Below are 27,420 nucleotides of genomic sequence, written 5' to 3' on the forward strand. Positions count from 1 at the left end.
GGTAGAGCTCGAGCTCCTAAGCCCTATTATTATCATGCCAAGGTCAGATGAGTGGGCGATATAGCAGAGAAAAAGAGATAAGAATGGTAGAGTGGTAGATAAAGCAACTTACTGCATTCCCATTGACTGGACCAGAAATGTAAATGCCCATGTTTGTGTTTGCTTAACACTGAACAAAATCCTGTCTTCCCTTTATATCACTTTATTGAACACTACACTGTCTGAATCTTATTAAAGTATGTTGAACACAGCTGCTAGACAAAATAAAGGAATGCTTTTCATGATGACACATAGCTGCAAAACCACATCAGCTGAGGGCCATCATGAAACCACGACCACCCACTACTAGACAGATAAACCCATTATGTGTGTATGTGTGTGTGTGTGTGTGTGTGTGTGTGTGTGTGTGTGTGTGAGTGTGATGAGGAGGGGGTGAGGGTAAGTGAAACAGAGAGAGAGAGAGAATTTTGCTGAAATGCAATAGGTCGATAGCATTTCATGGTCTTTTGATTGCCATTTTGGTACATGGACAATCAGTGCCAAATGTTTCCGCTTTGCAGTCTATCTTTTTTTTTTTTTTTTTGAAGAATGTGCAGACCTCTAACAAAATACCATATTGCGATTTTCGTCACTTGCCCTCAAAATATCCCAGTTATATATTATTTCATGGCAATTAAACTAACTTTCCCAGCACACGTTCTATCCGACTGGCAAAAAGACATTAGCGCGTGCTCGTATGCACGTGCACGAGACCTTGTGTATTCTAGTTGAGTTGATGAGGCTACCTAGAGAAACCATTAGAAACATAACGTCGTTATAATAATAATGCCTTTCTTGCAGCATGAATTTTATTTGGCATATTAAGTTTTGCATAAATACAACAAATGACTGATCCGACTAAAAATGACTTTATCAAAGGACGGGGCGGTCTTGGATGTTAGGGGAAGCTGATTGAGCGACAAACATAAAGTGGGCGGACTTCTGTTCTGTTATAACGTCGGTGATTTGCTGTTTAACTGGAAAAGGCGGGATTTATTGGTGTCTGAGTTTCCCATTGGATGGAAAAACCAAGAGGGACTTCGTTTGATTGGTCCATTTAGTTGGCGCGTGAAGACTTGCCCGACTTTCGAATTTTCAAACCAGGGAGAACAGTGTAGCTACTAACGTTAGCAGTCCACAGTTATTAGGGTTTAGTTAGCCAGAGAAAATATAGTACTTAACGTTATAGTCTGTATTTCAAGTACCGGGGTTTCGACAATAAACATAAGAAGAATGGCTAAGGCTGAACCGCTGAAGGTACTGTCACTCGGGTTTATACTGTTAATGCCAACTACCGCAAAACTTCTTAGCAACGACTATCTTTTAGCTAAATTAGCTAACTCTGGCTACTAACGAGCAGATTTAGCAACACAAACTAACGATATTTACGGCGTATAGTGTTAAAACATGAAATTAATTTGCACTGATGTTATTGTTCATGCAAACATCTGACAATGTTTGACAAATAGTGACTAACCTAACGTAGACGCACGTTGCGAACAAAACATGGGGATTAACGTTACGGGAAGTAACATTAACGTTTGTGTGCCTCACAAAAGTTTGAGAAACGGTTAAAATTAGTGCATGCCTTCCAATATAAAGCTAGCCGTCTTAACGTTACTTCGGTCACGGTGTTGCACACATACCTACATTCAGATGAACTTAACGTTAGATGCTTTAACACCTTTCTTGACCAATCCTGGGGAACTACTTCTTTAAATCTGACATTATGTTATGGCAGATCTTGGCCGTTATGTATGGAGGCAGCTGTAACACGAATAGGATCCCACCTTGACTGCAATTTAAGAGACAAAAGGAAACCCTGTTTTGTTTGTTTGCAACAGAGCTTGTTCGAGAACAAGCTGGTGGAGAAGACGAAGAAGGATCCTAAGCGGCTGTCGGTGGAGAGGATCTACCAGAAGAAGACCCAGCTGGAGCACATTCTGCTCCGACCGGACACCTACATTGGCTCTGTGGAGCCTGTCACTCAGGTAAGAACCCAGACAGCAATGTCTGTGTCTCTGAAATTGATGGCTACATTAAATCACCTTTTATTGCTTTTAGTTCATGGGTGAAAATCACAGGTGCAGTGTTAGTGTTAGGTGGATATTTCCCTGGAGAATTATGCTCTTACTGCAGTGTTGAGAGATGTCACTTGGGAGGAATAACATGAATGGTTCATATTCCACACATGTATGCATGATGTTTGTAATCACTCAGTTGATTTCTCTTCTTAGCAAATGTGGGTGTATGATGAGGATGAAGGACTGAACTGCCGTGATGTGACGTTTGTACCGGGGCTCTACAAGATCTTTGATGAGATCCTTGGTGAGTAGAAAACACCTGTCATTGTGTTGAATTGTGTATGAGATTAAAAGGCAAAATGCTAGCCATCTTATAGTGAACCTACCAGACTATGAAGCAGCTTTTTTATTTGTTACTCTCCCGACAGTGAATGCTGCGGATAACAAGCAGAGGGATAGTAGCATGTCCTGCATCAAGGTCAACATTGATGTGTGAGTATGATAGCATTGTGCACCCATTTAAAATCTCAAAATTTATTTTCAGCCTGCCTCCGTGTCCCTTTGCTTACAAATGGTTAACTATCTTCAGTGTTATCACAATAGCACATGATGAGTGTGTGCTTTTTTTTTCTCCAGTGAAAACAACATTATCAGTGTGTGGAATAATGGGAAGGGTATCCCTGTGGTGGAGCACAAGGTGGAGAAGGTCTATGTGCCTGCCCTCATCTTCGGACAACTCCTCACCTCAAGCAACTACGATGATGACGAGAAGAAAGTCACTGGTAAGACTACTTAGGGGAAATCAGTGGGCTCACTTCAGTTTCATTGGTAAAGCCTGATTTACACTACACATATACACATACAATGAGGTATTTAAAGACGCATTCGGGGATTTGCATAAAACTCCCAGAAAACTGCTTTTTATAGAAACGTAACTAGTATCTTCATCGAAATGCTTGCTCTCTAGGTGGACGTAATGGATATGGCGCTAAGCTTTGCAACATCTTCAGCACCAAGTTCACTGTAGAGACGGCCTGTAAGGAATCTAAGAGGAACTTCAAGCAGGTGGGAAGGAGACTGAACCGCAACTGTTCCTTTCTAATCATCCTAACCTTTAAGGGCTTAACCCCAACTTACAGTGTGCCCATGTTCCCCACAGACCTGGTATGACAACATGGGCAGGGCCGGGGATTCTAACATCAAACCGTTCGACGGAGAGGAATTCACCTGCATCACCTTCAAGCCAGATCTGACCAAGTTCAAGATGAGCATCCTGGACAAGGACACAGTGGCTCTCATGACCCGGCGGGCCTATGACATCGCCGGGGCCACCAAGGGTGTCCGCGTGTTCTTTAATGGCAAGAGGCTGCCGGTAAGTTAACATGCCATTTTGTTTTTCTGTCTCTCTTTCTGCCTGTCATTCTTTCATCCATCCATCAACTATCTTGTAATATCTTTAACCAGATTCATAATGAACTTGATAATCAGCCAACATGAAGCCAGCTGCCAGAAATTTGGGTGTAATTTTTGATGCTGAACTGAGCTTTGTTATATAGGTAAAGAAAATTGTGCAGTCTTGCTTCCTTCAGCTAAGAACCATGTCTAAAATTACAAAAAAAAAAAAAATCATTTAGTAATCTGGTGAGATAGTCATTCATGCTTTTATTTCTTCACATTTAGACTACTGTAACTCTCTTTATTCTGGCATCAGTCTACAGCTCGTACAAAACATGGCAGCTAGGATTTTAACTGGCACGAACAGGCAAAATCTCATCACTCCAGTTCTACTCAGGATAGCAGAATCTGTATCATATTTTAAATCTCGTCTCTTAAATTTACCATTATATTGTCTTGTGTTGTCTCTGTGTTCTTTCTTTTAATCTTATTTCATGATAATACAGTTTCATTTAAGTTTAAGCACTGTAAGCTGTTTTTTTAATGTTTTTTTTAGTGCTATACAAATAAAGTTTTATATTATTATCTAGCTATTATTTATAGTTTGAGATGCAGTCATTGCGTCAGTGTGTAGGGGGTTAATCTTGTGAAGACGCATTGCTAAGACACCCCCTCCTCTTGTACCCCAGGTGACTGGTTTCCGTAGCTACGTGGACATGTACTTGAAGGACAAGGTGGACGAGCTGGGCGGGCCCCTCACTGTGGTCCACGAGGTGGTCAACGAGCGCTGGGAGGTCTGCCTCACCATGAGCGAGAAGGGCTTCCAGCAAGTCAGCTTTGTCAATAGTATTGCCACCACCAAGGTAATGTCACAGTGTATTAGATATACTTAGATATACTGTAGTGCATTTATGTAACAAAAAGTAGGTAGTCATGACCTCCGTGCCACAATAATGAAGAATGTAATTGGGTCTGTAGCCTGTAGGAATACTGAGAACCAATTTTCATTTTGTTCCATTTTGACAGCCTTGTTTTGAATTTACATCACAGAGCAGCTATAAAGCATTTTGGGATTGACTGAATTAGCAGGCCGTGTTCCTTTTGGCAGCAAAGTTCAAGTTTGGCTGCTGTCCCAGCCACTTTGTGTCACTATGATGAAGATTTATGAGAGTGTTCTGTGAATGGGATCTTAAGTTTGTCTTCTGGACCCCAGGGAGGGAGGCACACTGACTACGTGGCCGACCAGGTGGTGACCAAGCTCATTGAGGTGGTGAAGAAGAAGAACAAGGCTGGGGTGGTCGTCAAGCCGTTCCAGGTACAGTTCCCTTCTTGAAAACTCAGATCTAGTTCCTTTTGCTCAACTACACCAGCTGCACCGGTGCCACCGTAAATGCTGGAACTGTACTGAGTAGTAGAATGGAAAATGTTGTAAATGGTGTCTCTGTTAGCAGAATGCTATATGTTCCACTTCTTCTCCATCCAGGTGAAGAACCACCTGTGGCTTTTTGTCAATTGCCTGATTGAGAACCCCACCTTCGACTCCCAGACCAAAGAGAACATGACTCTGCAGCAGAAGAACTTTGGTTCCAAATGTTCTCTCAGTGACAAGTTCATTAAACAGGTGCAAATTAACAACCAACTCACACTACAGACATGCACTCTGAGCCGTAATTGAATTGAGCATACTAGTTCCTCATTTTCTCTTTTGTTGTTCTCTTCAGACCACCTCCTGCGGGATTGTGGAGAGCATCATGAACTGGGTGAAGTTCAAGGCTCAGTCGCAGCTCAACAAGAAGTGCTCGGCTGTCAAACACACAAAAATCAAAGGAGTGCCAAAACTGGATGACGCCAACGATGCAGGTATTGTACACCAAGCTCTTTTTGGACGTTTTTCCTGTAAATACGTTCTAGCCTTATCAGAGGGAAAATAACTGACAAGCATCCTGTGATAACCATGTCCTTTGGCAGGTGGTAAGAACTCCACAGGCTGCACGCTGATCCTCACCGAGGGAGACTCAGCCAAGACACTGGCTGTGTCTGGGCTGGGTGTGGTGGGCAGGGACCGCTATGGGGTCTTTCCTCTTAGGGGGAAAATGCTCAACGTCCGGGAGGCTTCGCACAAACAGGTTAGACCCTCCAACACAACAAACAAAGTGCTTAGATGGCAGCTGCCTGGTTATGCGGATGCATATTGCACTGTGGCAGGGGCCAGGAGGACCAGATAGATGGACCGTACTGTATTTATTCTGAAGGGAAATGACAATTATTACAGCAGCAACAGATCAGAGGCACAATGAGCATCATAACAAAACACTACAATAAAAGCTAAAAGAAGAATGCCGTATTATCCCCCCTGTAGAATGGGTTCAACCAAAGAGCCAGCCATCATTAGACTCCATAATCATTCTGACAGCATATTTGGAAGTTGAGGCAGTAATAGGTGCAATTGATTTTTGTACTGGATTTGTCTGTCTGTTTGGGGGGATGGGAAACTGCACTGTTAATGTTATAGTTTAGCAAGCAACCGAGAGTGGAAATTGTTTGGCTCCCCCTGTCAGATTATGGAGAATGCAGAGATCAACAACCTCATCAAAATCCTGGGCCTCCAGTACAAGAAGAACTATAGCGACCCAGAGTCCCTGAAGAGCCTGCGCTACGGCAAGCTCATGATCATGACAGATCAGGTACTCTTGCAGCCTATTTATCTATTTTAGTAATTTTTAGCCACTTTTCTTTTGACTGTTTCCAATTTATATCTCCTTTTTTTATCTATTTTACTATTCCTTATTATGCATTCTGTAAAAAAAAAAAAAAAAAAAAACACTATAAACTCTGCTTTTCATTCATTATTACCTAGCATTGAGGTTGACAATAGTTGTCCACTTTACATTTTTAAGTTGTAACTTGACTATTTTTGTGATTCCAATAGGATCAAGATGGCTCCCACATCAAGGGACTGCTGATCAACTTCATCCACCACAACTGGCCATCTTTGCTGCGCCACAACTTCCTGGAAGAGTTCATCACCCCCATCATCAAGGTACCCGGCCCCCGCTAGTTTACAGCAAACCCACCAAAAGTCTGCAATAGAGACTAGGGAGAGATATTAACCCCTGCAATGTGCTGGTGAAGTTTTGGCTGTGGCTGATAAGTTGGCAGCCACTGACAAGGAACCAGCTTTCATTCAGAGGTCCTGTTCTGTTGTATATAATTTAATTGGCTGGAAAACGAGTGGAAGTAGCTGGTGAATTTGGGCATTTATCAGACAGTGTGGATTAAAGTTGATTTCCGGCCTTAATGGAAACCCAAACATACTTAGGAGTCTGTCTGAATATGCAACAAGACCGCCATCTGGTGACAAAACACTGAAACGCTCAGAACTGAATGGCTTCTGAAAGGGATGCAGCCTTTCCTAATTTTTGTGGGACAATCCTACCATTCATATCTAAAAACAAAAAAAAACTGAACCTTTTCACAATTCCTTTTTTATGCTGGTCACATCATATCCCTGCTTTGAACATCTTTTTGTGTCGCATATGGCAACCACCAAAATGACAAGTAGAAAATACATGCAATAATGACGCAAATTTATTTTTTATTTATTCTATTTAGGCCTCTCTCAAGAAAACGCAGCTGTCTTTCTACAGCATCCCTGAATTCAACAAATGGAAGGACGACCAGCCCAACTTAAAATCTTGGAAAATAAAATACTACAAAGGTTTGTCTCGAACCCCTGTGTGGTAGTAAGGCAGAACAAGTAAGCCACCACATCATACCTGGCCTTTTATATCCTCAGTGTTGAGTCTGTCAGCAGATTACTATATTTGATGGGGTCTCTCCCTTGGCTTATGTCCATCCAGGTTTGGGAACTAGCACATCGCAGGAAGCCAAGGAGTATTTCTCTGATATGCAGAGACATCGTATTCCATTCAAGTACTCCGGACCTGAAGACGATGAGGCTATCACCCTGGTAAGACCTTTTCCAGCCATCAAGACTCCTAGCTCTTAAATTTATAAAACTCTTAACTTTATAAAATGTATTTTAGGCATTTGGCTGATGTTCTTATGCAGGGCAATTTGCCATGAGTGCAACAGTAGAATAAGTTGTAATTCCTGACTAAAATTACAAGCAACCAATTGGGGCCACAGTGCCTCAACATTATTCATTCATTATTGTCTCTTAATGACAAAATGAGTGCTTCTAACATATTGTGTAGAATTGGGATATAATATGAGCTTTTGCCTGGATATTTGCCTTTTGAGTCAGCGATTTGTATGCCCATATCTCATTTTTATATCTTTTTTCCCTCGGCCAGGCCTTTAGCAAGAAGAAGGTGGAAGAGCGCAAAGAGTGGCTGACCAACTTCATGACCAACAGGCGCCAGCGCAGGGAGCACAACCTGCCCGAGGTACATCATTAATGACCTCATACGGCGTCCAAACCGTTGAAGGTTAAGTGTGTGCTCCGTTACGCTTTCCTCTTAGGTTTCATTGTATTTGTTGTGCTCTCTGCACAGGAGTACCTGTATGGTCAGGCCACCACGTCTCTCTCCTACAATGACTTCGTCAACAAGGAGCTGGTGCTCTTCTCCAACTCTGACAATGAGAGGTCGATCCCCTGCCTGGTGGATGGTGCGTGGTACAATTACAATCATCAGGAACAAATGCATGACATTAAATGCTAATGTATGTTAGGTGTAGAGAGTGGCTTTGCATTTATTCTGTCTGCGTGCATGTATTTTTTGTGTATCTCAGGTATGAAGCCAGGCCAGAGGAAGGTGCTGTTCTCTTGCTTCAAGAGGAATGACAAGCGGGAGGTGAAGGTGGCTCAGCTGGCTGGCTCCGTGGCTGAAATGTCAGCCTACCACCATGGAGAGGTGAGATGATTCTGAACTGAAAGAGCTGGCCTTTTAGTGATTTTAAACTGGTAATGAAGGATCTTGTGGCATATTCTGTAAATAGCTTTCTTCGCTTTGTTTAGTCAACATTTAAACAGGATTGGCCCATTAGCCTGCTGGTTTGACATTAGACTACTACCTATTGTTGCGTTTATATTGAACATTTTTACTTTGCTCTTCCCTTTTATTTGACTTGGATTGTATTCTGCTCAATTTATATCAGACCAAATGTTCATGCTAAACTTGCCTATACTGCCCATTCTACACACCCATAGCAGTTTTGTTAATACTGTAGATTTTATCTTCTCAACTCTCTGTGCCCTCTGTGTTTTTTTTCCCAGGTCTCTCTGATGATGACCATTGTTGGTTTGGCCCAGAACTTTGTGGGAAGCAACAACTTGAACCTGCTGCAGCCTCTGGGTCAGTTTGGAACCAGGCTGCACGGCGGCAAAGACTCCGCCAGCCCTCGATACATCTTCACCATGCTCAGGTCAGCAGCCTCATATCAACTGAAAATAATAGAAAGTTGCAGGCTTCCAACATAGGTCTGGAGAATTATGTATGCAAGTATGGAAAATACATTTTTGAATTTTCAGGTCTTGAAACATTTGGAATTGCACAAGAAGTCTTTAAAAGTATGGAAAAAATATTGTTCATTTGAGGCACGTGACCTGTGACTTTTTGTGGTTGTACACAACCACTCAGTCTTAATGATGAATGATTTTCAGCTTTAAAATGATTATGGCTTAGTTGTCATGTTACCCTGCCATTATCAGCATTCAGTCAAGACAGTAAGGTTTGGAATTCAATATTATCATTTATCATCGTTCAATAGGATTATATGTTGAAATGATGAGATAATACTTTATTGTCCGTTCTCACCGAAATTTGTCTTGCCTGACATGCTCCAACAATCATTAAAGTACATGATACAACATTGAAAAAGAAAAAAAAATGATATTAAGTTATCGTGATACACAATTTTGTTCTCTAAATTCATGATCAAAAGCAAATACTAATTAAAACTTCTCACAAAATTAGATCAGAATATTATTTCATAATTACATTTTTATCATACCTTATATTATTATGCAGTTAAATGTGAACATCAATTTGATTATTCAAAATGTGAATTTGCATACGTTAGCAGAAATAATCTAATAATAATATAAAATATAATTATGTAATCTGTAGAAAACAGTAACCTGCAGCTATGTGAATCATAAATGGATTTAAAGCAACAAATACAGTAAGGAATTGTAGAATATTAACAGCGGTTAAAACGCCATTAGTGCTTGACCTAGTCAGTGATTCACTCAAGATTTTCGCCCAAATTTCCGTCCCTGCAGCTCTCTGGCTCGGCTCGTCTTCCCTCCTGTGGATGACAACCTGCTCAAGTACAACTATGATGACAACCAGCGTGTGGAGCCGGAGTGGTACATCCCCATCATCCCCATTGTCCTGGTGAACGGTGCTGATGGCATCGGCACAGGCTGGGCCTGCAAGCTCCCCAACTACGATGTCCGAGAGATCGTCAACAACCTCCACCGTATGCTCAACGGGGAGGAGCCGCTGCCCATGGTGAGGAAAGGAAATGGCTGCTGTTGGTTTCTGATTGTATTTTATCTTGTGTCTTCAGGATGTGCAGAACCAGTGACAAAGACACTAAAATATTCTTGTTTTTTCTCCTGCAGCTTCCAAACTACAAAGGCTTCAAGGGCACCATTGACCAGCTGATGGCCAACCAGTACATGAACAGCGGAGAAGTTGCCATCATTGACTCCACCACCATCGAGATCTCTGAATTGCCTGTCAAAACCTGGACACAGGTTAGCACTAAAGCCTTACCCTTCTTCTTAGGGATCTGTTGAGTTCATTCAATCATTCATCATATGCTGTTTGTTAAATAATAATGTTTAGGTTTACCTCTGTTCATCTTGTTGTCCTTGTTTTTAGCTGTATATTTATTCTGTGTAAGTACATTGAGAGCAACGAAAAACCGGAGTCAAATTCCTTGTATGTGTACATACTTGGCCAATAAAGCTGATTCTGATTCTGAAATACACGCCATATCAAACGAAACTCATATTTTTTCGTTTATTAAACTACTGTTTGAGACCGATCCTATTATCTCTTTACTCCATGTCCATTTCATCCTCTCCTCTGTGGTCTAGCCCTACAAGGAGAACGTGCTGGAGCCCATGCTGAATGGCACAGAAAAGGTCCCAGCTCTGATCACAGACTACAAGGAGTACCACACCGACACCACCGTGCGCTTTGTGGTCAAGATGACGGAGGAGAAGCTGAGGGAAGCGGAGGCTGCTGGCCTCCACAAAGTCTTCAAGCTGCAGAACCCGCTCACCTGCAATTCTATGGTAATGGCTGCCCCACACGTCCACATATTGATTTGATGCATCAAAATGGTAGAATCTAAGAACTTCTACTCTAGTGCATTTTGATGAAGCACAGCAAAAGGATGTGAAGAAACATTGGTGGACTTTACTTGCGACTAGCTTTGTTAAAGAGTAACATTTCTTCAAACCGTTCTCAACCTGAGACTCGTCATTGTTGTTTTAGGTGCTGTTTGACCATGTGGGCAGCCTGAGGAAGTATGAGTTGGTGCAGGACATCCTGAAGGACTTCTTTGAGTTGAGGATGAAGTACTATGTGCTGAGGAAGGATTGGTTGATTGGCATGCTGGCGGCAGAGAGTGCCAAGCTCACCAATCAGGCCCGCTTCATCCTGGAGAAGATCCAGGGAACCTTGGTCATCGGTTCGTGGCTCATTCCAAACTAGTTATGACTTCTAGTTGAAGCAAACACTGCTATAGTTTAAAAAGAAAGCCACAATTGTGTCCACAATTAATAATTGTTGAATATTTGCATATCAGCTATATTGAAACATTTGTTTTAGAACATCTATTTGTTCCCAAAATCATTAAGATTAGTAATTGCAATCATAATATCTAGAAAATTGATTATGATTAGCATTGTAGCCATAATCATGCAGCCAGAGAATGCATTTTGACTTTCTTTGCTCAAAAACATGTGATCTGTCTGTTCACCTCCAGAGAACAAGCCAAAGAAGGAGCTGATTCGCATGCTGCAGCAGATGGGCTATGACTCTGACCCAGTCAAAGCTTGGAAACAGGCTCAAGAGAAGGTAGGACACCATGAATAGTTTCCTGGTTTTGCTATGATTGAAACGGCTTTGCAGAAGATCAGCTTCCACCTGAACAAATAACATTGTATATTTCTGTTCCTGCTCTCAGAATGAGGAGGAGATGGAGGAGGGAGAGGGGGAGGAGGAGAAGGAGGACACCAGCGGGCCAGACTACAACTACCTGCTCAGTATGCCCATGTGGTACCTGACCAAAGAGAAGAAAGATGAGCTGTGCAAGCAGAGGGACGCTAAGGTCTGGTACTCATCCAGTCTTACTGACTTATCATATCTCTTAAAATGAAAGACTGAAATGGCAGATTGGTGATGCTCCTAGAGTGGGCTACATTCCATCAGGATGTTAAGATGTTATGATTCAGTGCTTGTTTTTTTTTAAACTGCCAGGTAAACTGACTTGTGTGAGTTTTGTTGATTTGATGAATTGGTCTATCTTGGGTACATCTTGCTCATTTCTGACCCAACCGCTGTCCTGTAGTTGACGGAGCTGAACACCCTAAAGAAGAAGAGTCCATCTGACCTGTGGAAGGAAGACCTGGCTGCTTTCTCTGAGGAACTGGAGGTAATGGGCCTTTACCTATCAACACTAAAGTCACTTTTTATGCCCCGTATACATTCTGCAAAACTTTGCTTCAGCTCTTCAGTCCCTCCTGTTTCACCAGGTTCCTCCGCAGGTCTGGAGACATGGACAATTTATTTTAGCATTTCCAGGTCTTGCAAAAAAAAATGTGAATTGCTCAAAATGTCTGTAAAAGTCTGGACAATATGGTTGTTCTTTCTTGATACACATATGTCTACACCTTTTCAATATAGCCAGTCACCTACAGTCATTTCACGTTGTCAGCTTTTACCACCATAGCTTCAGCTATAGAGTAATATGGCCTAATTGACAGGCACCATTAGCATGCATCATATTGAACACTGACCAAAATCTCCAAATCTGTCTGGAAAAAGTATGACATTTTGAAATGGGGAAACATGCAGAAACCTGAATTCCATCCTGAATCTCCTTCATCTCTCTCCTTCTTGTCTTCAGCGCATAGAGGAGAAAGAAAGGGAGAATGCCGCCATGCCCGCTGTAAAGGGGAAGGGTGGCAAGAGCAAAGTGGTGAAGGTGAAGCAGGAGACCATGCCCACACCGCAGGGTCGCCGCGTCATCCCGCGCATCACCAGCACCATGAAGGCCGACGCCAACAAGAAGGCTGGCCTTACTAAGGGAGAGGCCAAGAGGGGCAAGAAGATCAAGGTCTGGCTTTCTTTATATATATTTATATAGATCACACTAGACTCTGATTGTTTTAATTTATAGTGTCACTTGTACATATGATTTTGGATAAAGAACCAATCTGATTATTTTGTTAGACATTGTTATCCTGATTATTAATCACAATTGATTATTAGTCTTGACGAGCTGAGGAACAAATTATTTTCTACACTTTTTGCATTTTATATCAGCATCTTGACCATTTTAAACTAAAGCAGACATTCCAATTATTTAAATACTGCTGATGTGTCAGTATTCTACATTTGTTTAATACAGAAATAAAAATTGTGATATGCCATTTTACGTGATAATTGTGTAGCCATGGTGATGTGCCAATAAATGTTGATATATTTGAATTGTAAGCATAAAAACCATCTTTCTCTGATCTTAGAGTGAAGATGTGGTGATGAAGATGGAGTTTGGAGAAGATGGAGAGAATGCAGAGCCAGCTGAGGAGATGGGTTTGGCCGCACGGCTGAACAAGAAAACTAAAGCCCCGGCCAAGGAAAAAGGTGAGGATGACATATTACTCTAACAACACTTGAAGATGCAGTTCCATTAGCCGTTGATATTTTAAGTTCAGTCAGTGGTGCCTGAAAATCTCCTTTTGATGATTGGTTTTGACAAAAAATCTGCCCTGTATTTATGCATTCGCCATTAAGTGTTATGGGCCTTGTGCTGTTTTTATGAGCACACATGCATCAGATAACCTTGTAGACTGCACAATTTATCTTATATAATGTATAATATATTTTAGTTTACACCATATATTGAAACGTTTCCTGTAAGTTAGAGCGTCTGCTGTAGTTAAAAATATTCAAGATGTTGAGATGAGATGCAAAAAATGCAGCAAAATATTTTTACTTTTAAAATCATTGATAATATTTAATAATAACAGGATAATGACCTATTGACCCTGATCTATTGTAATGAATTTTGCGATGCATTTTTATTGAACATAACACCACAAACACATTTCTCTACAACAGTATCAAAGACAGGCAAGCAGACCACCCTTCAGTTCAAGCCTGTGACGAAGCGGTCCAAGAAGAACGCATCTTCGGACGAGGAGTCTTGGTCCGACAGGGAGATGGAGGAAGAGGAGGAGGTGGTTGCCCCCAGGGAGAAGACTGAGCGCAAAACTAAAAGTGAGGCTGCTAGCTGACCCTGACTACTGTCATCACTGACAGTTTGACCATTGTATCTATTGTCATTTTATTTATCTAGTCTCTACTGCTGAAATGATCCAGTTCCCCCTTCGGGATCCTACCTCATCTGACAGCTGAGATTCAAATTGCCACAGTCACAGTCAGATCCTCTAACTGATGGCAGGGGAATGTGCGCCTTTAGTTTGAGCTTTACGTTTGTTTAATCAAATATCTGATCGTTCTCGGGTGTCAGCCCCAGCCTATGACGGTGCTAAATGAATGTAATAAACTTTACATACTGGAGCCTTCACAGACAGAACATTAATATAAACCGCTGCCTTGCATATCCCGTGAGACAAGATGTAATCACTCCAACAATGTAAGGGAGTTTAAACCAAACACTGATAAAACTCATTTCCTAAGGCTAATTGGCTCTCTTTCCTCACTTCACCCCTAATTGTACTTTGCTCCAGCTGTTTGATTACTGACAGAAAATGCGGAAATGCTCTAGTAAAACAAACATCTGGTTCTAATTGCTATAAAAATAAAAGTAGAGGGTGACTACGAAACTAATTCCCATAGTAATTAACAACAGTAACATTTTGTTTGCGTGCACTTGTAAGGATGTTAGGAAGACAGAAACATTCAACAGTGCTAATCCAACCCATCCTGTTGCCCATTTCCTAAGGTGCGCTGAAGTATAGTATGTCCAGCAGTGAAGACGAGTTTGATGATTGGGGGAAGAAGGATGCTCCAAAAAGGAAAGCGGTCATCAGTGATGACGACACCAGCTTCGCCCCTGAGCCCAGCGCCGTGACTGACAGCGACATGGACTCCCCAGCCCCGCCTCCTAAAGCTCCAGCGCCCACGTGAGTCCGAGTATGAAGCCGAGGACGGCATACTTGGTGCATAAAGCTGTCTGCTTTGACATCATGGCCAATTAAACAGCACAGATTAATTTATCAAATTTTCAGTCCGATGTTTTTGCTTTACATTAAATCTAACTGTCAAACTTCTATCTTATGCAGGAAGAAAGTGGCAAAGAGCAGCGTGAAAACAGTGAAAGAAAGCAAATCCAGTTGTAAGTATTTTCCCTGGATGCCCTCATGTGTTGAGCTTGTGAAATGTTAGGGCGAGGATCTGAGATTTAATTATGAGCTCTGTGTTGAACTTGTTCTTGCAGCTCAGTCTGATGATCAGGTGGTTGCATCCAAGCCTCCAGCCAAGTCCAAGGCCAAAGAGGCTGCACCCAAGAAACCTGCTGCTGCCAAGAAACCCCCTGTGGCCAGGAAGAAGGCTGCAGGTATTGAAACGGGCCATAATTGTAAATATAGCCGCAAGCGGCAATTGCAGGGTCCAAGCACAATTTGATAAGACAGACAGATAGACAAAACATTACAGAAGGTAGAAAGACACACACAAAAACTGACATGTTGTGAAGATCAAACTAACACCGGCTTTTGTGTTGGCCCGTGACTTCTGTCAAGTTAATCTTTTCATTGCAACTACATTGCTGGAGTTGTTCACAACGGCCAAACTTTCTATTATTTGTCATTGATGACTAATGACTTTAGAAAGGACAAGTCTGGATTTGAACCCACAACTTTCCACACGAGAGGCAGACACTTTACTGAGCTGAACTCCTATTACAGGGTTACTGAGGAGAAAATAACTAAAGGGAGAAGTATTGTGATACTGCAGCCTATGATTGACAGACTGACAGTGCTAATCACTTTATAGAACATTGTAGTACTCTCCATTAACAAGTAAAACAATAGTAAGTCACATGGGCCAGAAAACTGCTGCTGCACTGCTCTCTGTGAGTTGAAAAGGTCTGGCCACACCCCAATCAGTGATGACATTCAGGTATTTTGCCATTGACAGATGATGTGAAACACCTGCTTTGAGTTTTCTGCACTGTGTGATTTAGTGTTGATTTACTTTTCATGAAACTTCAAAATGGTCACAGTTCATCAGGGACCCCTAATAAGAACAGCTAAATGTGATTCGTACTGTATGTCACAGAAAACTTCCACAAGCCAAAGATCAGATCTTTTTTTCACAGTTGAGGTTAGGTCAAATACCATTAGCTTTAGAAAAGGTGGATTCTCTGTGACATTCTTAATCTGTAAAACATGGGAAAACCATTAACACACTTTGTGTGATATCTAATTTCATTTAGGAATATGTTTTTTTTTTCATATTCAAACTGCAACCTGATGTGTGGAAAAGTTTAGTAAGCCCATGTGGGCTGGAGGACATTGGAAAAAAGTGAAATTAAATCAAATGTAACCTTTTATAGCATAATTTGTTTACAAGAAGCCAAAAACATACTGTAATGAGATACTGGTTTCAAAATTAGTTTCTGACTCCTAACCCTGTGACTCCCATAGATGTAAAGCAGCCGTCCATCCTGGATGCCCTGTCCAAGCCCAAACCTGCCTCTAAAACTGCCACCAAGAAGAAGGTTCCTTCATTTGACTCCAGTGACTCGGAGGGCGAAGTTAAAGCCCCAGTGGTCAAGGAGAAGCCCGCTCTCAAACGGAAACAGGCTGTGGACAGCGACGACTCGGACAGCGGCTCCGACAACCTCATGTCCCGCATCAAGGGCAAAACGACTGTCGCCAGCAAGGTCGGTTTTTTGACCAGGCTCTGATTCTAGACTTGTGTGTGTTTGGTGACATGTAGGCAGTTGAAGAGTATAAGGGTTTCATTTCAAAACACTATTGATTTTTGGAAAGATTTTACTGCCTGACATTCCTCAGTCTGTTTTTCAAAACCGTAGATGATTTGGTCCTCAAAAATGCAGCCGTTTTGTAAGGAAAGGTCTTACAAGGCCTCCTGATATTGTATTGTGCTTGACTTTCATGTTGGTAATCATTTTATAACAGTAGGTGTCAGGGTTTTTTTCCATTGGTGGTTTTCATTTATTTAGGTATTTTATATAATCGCTGTCAGGTGAAAAACTATCTCTCTTTTCAGGAACTAAGAAAATCAGCCTTGTTTTCAGATTGACCACCATGCATTTTTGTGTTTATCCAGTGGGTTTTGAAAAGATTTCATAAACCAAAGGGGCAGAGATATTTTACTTGGCATGGGGTTTGTTTTCACATTCCCTTTCCCTTTTCCTCCAAATAATAATTGTGATGCCAAATGCAGCATTTGCAGCAGTCACTATAATACTTCTTAAAACATGTTTTCCATTAATTTTCTGTTTCTGTCCTTGTAGAAAACCAAGAGGTGGGACGAGGACGACAGCTTCCAGTTGTCAGACCAGGAAGCTGCAGCTCCTGCAGCCGTGGCTCAGAGGGAGAAGCCGTCACGAGCCAGGAAACCTGTAACCTACGCTCTGGACTCTGACTCTGATGAAGACTTTTGATTTTTAGTGGATTATCTAAGCACCAAGTCAGTCCAGTCCCCCATGTGTTCATTTATTTAGAGTTAGTGTTAAAGACCTGTCTTTTATTAAGTTGTATGTACTTAGTGCCATATAGTTACCATGGCTTTCCTCGTAACACTTGAAGCAGACTGCATTTACACTCAAGGCTTACATTGATTTTATAGTGTAATACTTAAAAAAAATTATAATAATCAAATTGAGGTTTATTGTAAAACTTTTCTAATCCTTTATTCTTGTTTTGTCTTGTAAATATTTCAATGGATGTCTGTTGTATGTTCTTTTGTGAAATAAAGTTATTTGTTTATATTGTATTATTTGTGCAGTGTGGTTGGACTTGCAAAGTACTTGCTTTAGGGCTAAAGTCTTCTGAAATACAGCGTCTAGTTTGATGCTCCTGCTAGACTAGACATGAACACCAGCCACACACTGTTAGCAGGCAAGTCCTCTATTCAAATGTTTTAGGGAGGAGCTTCATCCTAACGTATTGTAGAAATACTGTGCTGTAACTGGGAATAGGTCATATTGGGTTATCCAGTTGGGTAAGTAACACTTTCATTACAGTTGGTGCTGTTGGCTGAAATTTAAATATTTTCACTTCAAATTGTTTGCATAACCAAATCAATCCTTCAGAGTATCTTTTGTCTTGATTCATAAAACAGTTTGTCTACTTACAGTATCTAGAAATAGGAGTAGGATGTTTGACCATGAGTCTAAACCAAACAGTTAAAATCTTTTTTCTTTTTAGTTTTTTTCAGTGCAGCATTCAGACTTTGGGTGTAAGCATTCAATATCTTGTTGAACTGGTCCCAATGTCCTGCCAAGTATTAACCATGGGGAGGCAATCAAACCACAATTTTATTACAAATGTAAAAAAATGAATCTCTTTGAAACACTGACGCTGAGATGCTTTGCGCAAAGATAAATTATCAGGTCGTCACATTGCAGCACATTGTGTCCACTGGTTGATGTCGGCGTGTTGGCCCTCATGACCTGAGAGACTGGGGTTATGACGGCACAGCTTATAACTGAGATCCTTCCTGCCATTAAGGAAGCGCTTTCAAGTGCTCATCAAGAGCTCGCCCCTCTTGAGTAAACATCGGTTTTGTTTGGGTCTCTTGATAGCCACAGATTAGGACACAGCAGGAATTTCCTTACCGTTGCCGCCCTCTCAATCATTAAGCCCTACCAAACCCTAAACTCATGCCATTTGGAGAAACAGAGGACCCTAAGCAAGCTGGTATAGACATGGGCATCACAGCTTGAATGGATGGTTTTTTGTCTTTTTTTTTGTTTCAGACTTTTCTTCAGTTCGTCTGAGGATCCCTCGGTGCGAAAAGAAGACAAAGCGAACAAAGAGCCAAGACGGGATCTTTAATCCTCATCAGAGGGATTAGGTTGCGCATGTTGAGATTTCATCAGGTACATGAACCGCCTCAGGCTGAGCATGTTTCGTCATCTTGTCACCAATGGTACATGTCTGATGTATCCTTCAGTAGAGCGGAGAGCAGCTCAACCAGCCAGCCTGCTTCCACAAGCAGCAGCTTGTTGATGAACCAGAGAGTGTAGAAGAAAGTTGTATGTGGTGCTCTGACAGTGTAGTTCATATGTGTGGACAAGTGTGACATTTTGTCTTTTATGCATTATAACATATGTAAAAAAAAATCTATAACTTCAGGAAATCAAGAATGTGTTGATCAAATTTCTTCTCTAGCCAATCCTTTAAAGTTACTGAAATGAAAAATGACTTCTTTTTTTTTGCCTTTTTACCTCATTCTAACTGTCATTACATCTATTTGACAATTTATGCCAAAAAAACAAAACAAAAAATTGTTTGTCAATTGTATTTGTATATCAAAATCTCATTAATTTTACTGCCTGGCCATACAATGTTTAGTGGTGACTTTATTATGTACCAGTATGTGACATAAAAATTCCAACAATAAAACCATCACAGATTTATTGGATGTGATCTTTGAAATCAACCAAACCAGACCACAAAGGAAGAGCCTTAAAATCCTTAAGGACTTCTCTCACCCGGCCAAGCAGCTTTTTAATTTCCTACCTTTTAAAAGACTCAGTAGCATTAAGACCAGAACTTCTAGGTTCTGAAATAACACTTATCCAGAAGCCGTCCGCCTGCTTAACTCATCTGCTGAGGCACTACAGACACTTTGTCAGATCTAAGTGTGCAATATGACGGGCATTGTGGGTGTTTTTATCCCCATGGTACATATCTTTTAGTTTATGGTATTTTAGTTGTGGTATTTCATTTTGTTTATGGTATTTTATTGCTTCTACCTCATGTCTTACTTTGCATTCTATGAGTTTTACTTCTGGTTTATTTTTAACCTTTCTTGTCCCTATGTCTGTTTTAAGTGAGCTTGCCAAAGCCAATTCCAGTCAGTCAAGCTGAAATGGCAATAAAGAATTGAACTTTGATTTTTGATCAGATAAAACTTCCTTTGTCTCCTTGATATCTCATTGGTTTGGACTTTTGAATGATGCCTCCCACCCCAATATCTTGTTCCAACAGGAATAACATCGCATTAAGGAAGCAAGATGATCTCAAATTGTGGCTTCATTGTGACTTTAAAGATCACATGCAGACAGGAGCGGTTAATTCATGAGGATCATTTGACAGACTGACCATTGACAGTTAGCACTTGGGGCTGAAAGACTCTACATGAACAGGTACTGACTTGGATTGAGTTTTTCTTTGGTGTCAGTTTTGTTTTTTGTTTTTTTTGTTCTAATTTTGGAATTTAACTCTATAGGCTTTTCCTTCACTGTCTCCTTAAACAACGAAGCAATTCATGACTCATCTGGTAAATGAAATCGAAAGAAAAAAAAATTAGTCATTCATACATTTTTAAGTTTGTCATTTTGTTTTATTGCTTAGGTGTTATGCTTAAATCACAGTGACTCGAGGTTGCACAATCATCGTTTCATGTATTGATCTTTTTTTGTTTCAGGTCATTGGAACGCGATCCCCTTCTCCACTTTCTGAACATAAACTAAGGGCCAACCTTTGACCTTTGACCTGCAAATTCACCTGTTTAGACTGTAATGTCCTGGGACTTTAAAGTGGAGAGAATATGATGCTAAAAATGGACTGAGGACCAGAGAGAGCATCTGATCGGAGACAGACAGGTGGACTTCCAGCGGATAAACCCCCAGAGATCCAACAGTTCATCCCGGTCACAGCGCTGCCATCATGGGGGAGTGGGGCTTCCTCGGCGGGCTCTTTGACAACCTGCAGGCCCACTCGCCGATGCTGGGTCGCTTCTGGCTCTTTATCATGCTGGTCTTCAGGATACTGATCCTGGGAACCGTGGCCAGCGACATGTTTGAGGACGAGCAGGAGGAGTTCGCCTGTAACACCCTCCAGCCGGGCTGCAAGCAGGTGTGCTACGACATGGCCTTCCCCATCTCCCAGTACCGATTCTGGGTGTTTCACATCGTCCTCATCTCCACGCCCTCCCTGCTCTTCCTCATGTACGCCATGCACCACCATAACAAGAAGAAGAGCAGCTCCAGGTTCAGCCAGATGAGCACCCAGGACTACAGGCAAGAGCTGCACATGAGGAGGCTCTACATCGTGAACGTGGCCTTCCGCATGGTGGTGGAGGTCGGCTTTCTGGTGGGCCAGTGGTGGCTGTACGGCTTCAAGGTGGAGGCCCAGTTCCCCTGCAGCCGCTTCCCTTGCCCTTACACGGTGGACTGCTTCACCTCGCGCCCCGCAGAGAAAACCATCTTCCTCTGCTTCTACTTCGTCGTCGGGGTGGTGGCGGCCATCTCCAGCTTCGCCGAGCTCTGCTACGCCTCCCTGAAGTGGTTTTGCCCGAGGCGGAGGCATTTACACCGGGGGGAGCACGCTTGCGTGTGCCAGAACCTGCACAACCTCAAGCAGGACGAAGCGGAGGAAGATGAAAAACCACGAGGGAGGACGATGTCAGAGAGCGTGCCCGGCAGCGTGCGGCTGAAGGGAGGGTCGGTGAGGAGCGGCAGCAGCAGGAAAGTCTCCAGCTTCAGCCACAAGCAAAGGAGCGGCAAATACCTGAGCAGCAGGACACTCATGGTGTGAAAGGGCCTCGATTCAAACTGCAATCTGACACAGTATCTTCATTTTGCTTTGAATGCTGCTTGCTATAGGGACAATACTGATAATTTGTGTGTGCCATTTCAGTTTAAAATCATTTCACTAGCCTGCTGTCAACGGAGACATCATGAGGAAATGCGTGTGAGACAGTCGCACAGCGAGGAAGTCAGAACAAGCCTGATGGAGATGATAAGGCAGACGCATGGAAGACAGGAAAGAGACCTGTTTGGTCTGATATTTCATTACAAGAACACAAAACAGCTTAGGAACAAAACAAAAGAAAGTCACTTGATATCATGTAACAATGATAACAATGGCTCCATTTTCTTGTGTTTTAAGGAGAGCAGACAGCCTTCCCTCCTTAAGTGTGTGAGTGGTGTTTAAAGTGAGGAGACAGGAAAGTGAGCAGGGAGAGACACAGAAGCAGGAGGCTGGACTGCAGCAGGGAGCAAAAAGTATTAGGCTTTATCACACTGAGAGGCATCTCACATTGGGCCTCATTCTTAAATTGTCATATTAGATTCCATCATCTCATCTGATTTCAATGAAGGGGATTGGAAACATTTTTTTAATTATTAATAACGTCCTTTCATTGGATAGTGATAAAGATTAGTAGTAGTTTTTGGTGTATTACAGAAAATTAGAGACAGTTATTTTACACTGATGATTTTAAAGATTTTTTATAAATCATGACTCACTAACTTTTATAAATGAGGGCAATATGTTTTCTGCTGGTGCTTTACATTTCAGTAAATGAACATTATCACATTTCATTATGTCTAACTGCTGACATAACCTGTACTTTCTAATGGCACTTCTCTAATGGATATTTCTGCTGGAGTATAATGCTTATTTTAATTCCTTCTCTTTGTAAGTGCATGTTAAATGGGAATAATTCAAAAACTCTTGCTTCCATTTGTGTGAGAGAGTGTGATGGGTGTGATCAGTTTCATGGCTATAGCATTTCAACATTTAATCCGTCAGACTGAACGTTAAAGTCCCTAAAGTACAGAAACAGGCTCGGCAGCATTTTTCAAATCTATTGTGGCTGTTTAATTCCACTTGACCAACTGATCATGCAGCTGCTTGTCTTTCACCCTGTATGTACAAGGTTTTGCCTTATCCATTTTAGATGTTCAAGAACACATGATTAAAGTTCATCTCATGTCTTTTTTGGTATAAAAATATACAATCCAGTTCTGCCAAGGAATTAGCTCATCTGTTATCAAAATAAATGGCCTTGTTCTCATTTGTCTTTGATAGTTTGGCAAGACGCAGGCCTCTCCTGAACTTCTTCAGACCTCAGTAAAGTAGTTTTGCTTTCTGTTCTGTCAGTCATTTATCAGACATCTTTCTGACTGAGTGCTGTATGTGCCACCATGACCTAACACTGGCCAATGTAGGAGTGACTATCACAACACATGCAGTGTTTTATTGCTGCTGTTCAGAACGTCAATAACTCAATAACTGCACACTATCAACACACTATGACTTCACTCCCTAATCCAAGGAGTTGTATAAATATTAAGACAGCAACATACTTTATTTTGTTTTGGTTTGTTTCCCAGAATTTGGGATCTGGAAAGAAACAATGACTATGTCAAAGACATTGAACTTTAAGTTGAATTCTAAACCTCGTCAAATGAACAGTGAGAGAAATATGGATGTGTTTGTTCATGTTTTAGGATGCCCTTCATGATTTGTGCTGTGCAATGTGAAATCATCAACCCATTAACGTCACCAGATGCTTAAGTTATTGTCAGGCTCTCTATTCAGCAGTTTTAGGCCTCAGTGTCTCTATGTGGGAATGAAGCTGTCATGATGCACATGGCTGGATAAAGGAATGTGAGTAAACAAGTATCAGAGTTATCAAACCAGCCTCGAATCATCATTCTTCACCTGCACAACTTCCCTACTAATTTTCTTAATGACATCTTTGGGAAAATAATTTCATTATTCATCTAATATGGCTGAATACCTTGAGTTCCCTGAAATTAAAGTTAGCAATCTGCACTTTAACCTCACAGTCAGTGAGTCATGTCACATCCAGAATTATAAGAGTAACCAAGGGGCCCAAATGCATGTCACTATTCTCCTATTGATCTCTGATAGACATGTCAGATACATTCCTGTATTCCTGTATAGTTTTGTTTTTGTAAAAAAAAAGAAAAAAGAAGCAAATTGAGCGGAGAGCCTACGTTTACATTTATCTCACAAATTCAATCTGCCAACTGCCAAAGAAGCCATTATAAATACTGCAGCCAAACATGAAAATATAAAATCATGTAAATCATGTGAAATGAAATTTGCAATTGACACAATATCCATTTCCTGTAAGAATCTTTTTTTTTTTTCTAAATATTGATTAAAAAAACTCTTCCTGAGTTGACTGAAATAAATTGATCCCAACACCAAATCTGAACAAACAGTCTTGTATACCACCTGCTCCTCCCCCTGCCTCCTTGTTTAAAGCTCACTCAGTGACCAGTAGATGGCAGCAGTGCAACAGACAACCATCGCTCGCTTGAATCATTAAGCTCTCACACTCAGCAACACAGCTTCATCTGCGGCCACATAATTCAAATGACAGCATCCGAGCTTTCAAGTCATTACCAAAACTCAGGGGCGGCTTTATTCTTGATTGCTCCAGACCCATTACATAACACATAACACCGCTGCTAATTCATGTATAGCACCTCTTAGCATCGCTTCTCGTCTGTCGGGACGATTCAGACTGAACCACTGTAATGTCTCGCGGAGCCCATTACACCTTGAAAAGGGTTATAGCGCCATGTAAATTAAACTGAATGGTTCTTTGGTTTTAATGATTACTGCAGTGATGAGAGCGCTCGCAGATGATGAACAAAGAAAAAAAAACATTAGGTTGTCTTTTGAAGACTTAAGCAGCTGCAGTTCCAAGTCCCTCATCTAAACAAAAAGTCATCTAAACATTCTCCAAAGAAGCTTATTTTTGACTCAAACATTCCTCCATATAGCACACACACACATACATACACATACACATACACACAGCACACACACCCCTCCCACTGTTCCCTGGACGCAGCATATATGCAGATTGCAAAGCGGTGCTGGCTCTTTGATGTGCATAGAACAGAATTGTAGATGTGTTTTATATAACCGCTCTGTCTCTCAGTGGAGAGGGAGAGGAGGAAGAGTCGAAGAGGATTACTGTCAAAACTTTTCCCCTTTCCTCCGTCTGTCTGCGCCTCTACCTTTCCCTATCTGTCTTAAATGTCAACCAGAAAGTCTGTCTGTTTCTCCTCTTTCTACCTCTCTCTCTCTCTCTCTCCCTCTCCACATCACTCTGTCTTTCGTGAATCCGGTGGGGCCTCCGCTGCTCGAGTCTGTCTCATGGAGAATGTAGGTCATCTGTTTTCAGCGACTCCCTTCACACCAACGCGGAGGAGGAGGAGATGGGAACATGTTTCTCCTCGCCGCCCCCCCTCCCCCCTCCCACTCCCTCGACCCTCCCTCCCCCTGAAAGAGACACTTCGGGGGCTCCCCACGCCCCACCTGTGTCCCCTGTCCCCTCCATGCACGCTCTCTCAGGACGCGCCTCGACCGGCTGACTGACAGCTCCACATGACTGGAAATCATTTCCTCGGTGCGTCTCACATTCTGCCAAGTCATGGGCGGATAGTAATTGACAAGGTGCTTTCTGTTTCCAAGGGGGAAAAAACACATACATGTCTTTTTAAAGAGGCTGTGAAGATTCTGTACATTGACTGTTGGCTGTACACACTCAGTATCCAGATATTGCACACCCACCTGTATATACATTTTCATCACAGTATATGGCAGTTAACCAGGCAGACAGTTTGCTTTCTTTGGTCCAAACCAGAGTGTAAAAGTTTACTCTTTGTATTTGGTTCATTTACACCACCAGTCAAAAGTGTAGACACATCTGATTGAATGCACTATGCTTAAATGCTTGAAATTTGTTTCTTAGACAAATATAAATAGTGAAGATCCTATGCCTTTCCATCAAGGCAAAGGGCTGCTACTTTAAAGAATCTAAAATATAAGATAGTTTTGATTTAACACTTTTTTGGTCACTGCATAATTCCATTTGTGTTATTTCATAGTTTTGATGCCTTTACTATTATTCTAAAATGTGGAAACTAGTAAAAATAAAGAAAAATGTGGTGTGTCCAAACTTACAAGCAGTAAGTAGCTTGTTTATTGGACCTGTCATCCCACAAAATTGAGGGGATAGTGTAACTTTAGCTAAGCATCATGGACTTCTTTAATGAGATCTTTGCTGTAATTTACACTACCAGTCAAAAGTTTCGACTCGCGCATTTTTCTGTATTTTTACTGTTGTTCACACGTTTCACACAACGGCTTTACGATACTGAAAAACATTGTACATTCAGTCAGGTGTGTCCAAACTTTTGACTGGTAGTGTACCTTCTCTGGTGTTCATACCAGTTAAGAACACATGAAGAAATATCTGAAAATGAGCATCAGTCCAGACTGCGGTTTGCCCTTGCTTCATTTTGTTATGCAAGGCTTTCCAAGCATGAGGAACTGTGGGATATCAGATGTCAACATCTGTCTCCTTATCAGACCTGGGCCAAATGCTTTTTGCAAATACTTGTTCTTGTTTTGCAGTGTTGTTTTTGCCCTGGGTAGAGCTTGTCACATGATATTTAGCACCAGGCGATTTTCATACAATCAGATAATGTTGTCTGAAAGCCACTAAAATATGAATGTGAATGATAACTACTAAAAGGCAAACCCCACCCACATGACACTTCAGGTTGCCTACAACAAACTTTGAGAAGAAGAATTTCAAATTGGCCCAGGTCTGCTTGTGTTTTGGGTTTTTTTCCTGGAGTTTCTTCGGATTACTTCACTCCTAAGGAATCGCACTGCAGTTGACTTGGAAGAGGATTGTGGTGCCACCCGACTTTAAATGGCTTCGTTCTCACCTGCCAAAACAAACCAAACTAAGGAGTTAAACGCTCCAGAGTTTGAATAAACCGCCCTTATATTCATACTGTGAAATAAAACTGGGACATGGGCGTGCAATGTGGTGTGTGTGATCGAAAGCGACTTTGCGGGTCATCGGGTTCCTGACCTTCTTGACCCCCCCCCCCCCCCCCCCCCCCGCTTCTCACCTTCTCAGCCGTGTGACTTGGTATGCGTGTGCAGTGCATGATGGGAAGTGTAGGGAATATTCCGGCCCGGTTATATAACTGTGACCCATAAGACCCTCTCCTCTACTGACAATGCCCTCTGCCGTGTGGCCTTGATGACCTCTGGCCTGCCACACAGCTCTCTCTCTCTCTCTCTCTCTCTCTCTCTCTCTCTCTCTCTCTCTCTCCCGGCTCTTTTCGCTCACAGCCACCGAAGCGTGGCTCTAAGTGTATGGCGTCACTGAAGAGCTCGGGTCACTGCACATCACACCTCGCTACTGTATCTCCTCTCCTCCCCCCTTCTCCTGTCCTCCCTCGCCATCCCTCCTTTCATCTATCCACCCCCCCCACCCCCACCCCCCAATCTCTGTTCTCACTGCCTAAGGGCCCACTATGCGAATGCAGCATTTACAGTCGAATACTCTCGCTGCTTCTATTTTTTTGCTTGATTTTCTCATCCCCCCCCCCGACCTCCATCCTGTATTCCAACCCTGGGGCGTGAGAGTGTGAATGCTGCATCGTCACCCAACTCTCTCTCTCTCTCTCTCTCTCTCTCTCTCTCTCTCTCTCTCTCCCTCCCTCCCACTCATCGCTCCGTTTCTCAAAGAAGATGTCTTGTCAAGCCGTTGGACTCGGGCCACAAAGCCATGTTGTATACACTGACCAGAAAGCGGATGAGCTGACTGCGCCGTCCCTCTGACACAATAGCTCTGCCTGACGAGGATGATGCCTCTTGGCTGCTCTCTTTGCCCGGCGTCTTTCTGCCAGTGAAGTAAACTGTTACGGTTCATCTGGAGCCCAATGCAGTCAG

At 42.1% G+C, this 27,420-nt stretch overlaps 2 protein-coding genes across 2 annotated transcripts; both read left to right on the plus strand.

Moving 5' to 3' along the window:
* Positions 1-1,157: 1,157 nt before the first annotated feature.
* On the plus strand, positions 1,158-17,602 carry top2a (DNA topoisomerase II alpha). Its single transcript, XM_071525246.1, has 35 exons — positions 1,158-1,296; positions 1,884-2,030; positions 2,277-2,367; positions 2,492-2,555; positions 2,700-2,845; positions 3,031-3,128; positions 3,223-3,435; positions 4,148-4,321; positions 4,672-4,773; positions 4,942-5,079; positions 5,180-5,318; positions 5,427-5,584; positions 6,017-6,142; positions 6,388-6,498; positions 7,071-7,176; positions 7,319-7,428; positions 7,775-7,867; positions 7,976-8,090; positions 8,214-8,335; positions 8,698-8,846; positions 9,706-9,937; positions 10,051-10,185; positions 10,531-10,731; positions 10,934-11,129; positions 11,427-11,518; positions 11,628-11,771; positions 12,012-12,095; positions 12,570-12,779; positions 13,189-13,309; positions 13,787-13,945; positions 14,634-14,814; positions 14,974-15,026; positions 15,129-15,248; positions 16,339-16,577; positions 17,175-17,602. Exons 1-35 carry the CDS (start codon positions 1,273-1,275, stop codon positions 17,322-17,324), a joined length of 4,743 nt encoding a protein of 1,580 aa, XP_071381347.1. The 5' UTR covers positions 1,158-1,272; the 3' UTR covers positions 17,325-17,602.
* Positions 17,603-18,561: 959 nt separating this feature from the next.
* Positions 18,562-23,792, plus strand: LOC139648971 (gap junction delta-3 protein-like). The gene is made up of 3 exons (XM_071525247.1): positions 18,562-18,764; positions 19,879-20,036; positions 20,318-23,792. The coding sequence occupies exon 3, from the start codon at positions 20,560-20,562 to the stop codon at positions 21,427-21,429; it is 870 nt and encodes a 289-aa protein (XP_071381348.1). The 5' UTR covers positions 18,562-18,764; positions 19,879-20,036; positions 20,318-20,559; the 3' UTR covers positions 21,430-23,792.
* Positions 23,793-27,420: the final 3,628 nt, after the last annotated feature.

This window comes from Centroberyx affinis, unplaced genomic scaffold (genome assembly GCF_046629955.1).
Source record: "Centroberyx affinis isolate AG114_WGS23_722 - 3 ecotype Tasmania unplaced genomic scaffold, CSIRO-AGI_Caff_v1 ptg001278l_1, whole genome shotgun sequence".
NCBI lineage: Eukaryota > Metazoa > Chordata > Actinopteri > Beryciformes > Berycidae > Centroberyx > Centroberyx affinis.

Coding starts and splice junctions, on each gene's coding strand:
- top2a (XM_071525246.1), top strand. CDS start 1,273: ATGGCTAAGGCTGAACCGCTGAAG. Junction 7,429..7,774: donor ACGATGAGGCTATCACCCTG/GTAAGACCTTTT, acceptor TCCCTCGGCCAG/GCCTTTAGCAAGAAGAAGGT. Junction 10,732..10,933: donor CGCTCACCTGCAATTCTATG/GTAATGGCTGCC, acceptor TTGTTGTTTTAG/GTGCTGTTTGACCATGTGGG.
- LOC139648971 (XM_071525247.1), top strand. CDS start 20,560: ATGGGGGAGTGGGGCTTCCTCGGCGGGCTCTTTGACAACCTGCAGGCC.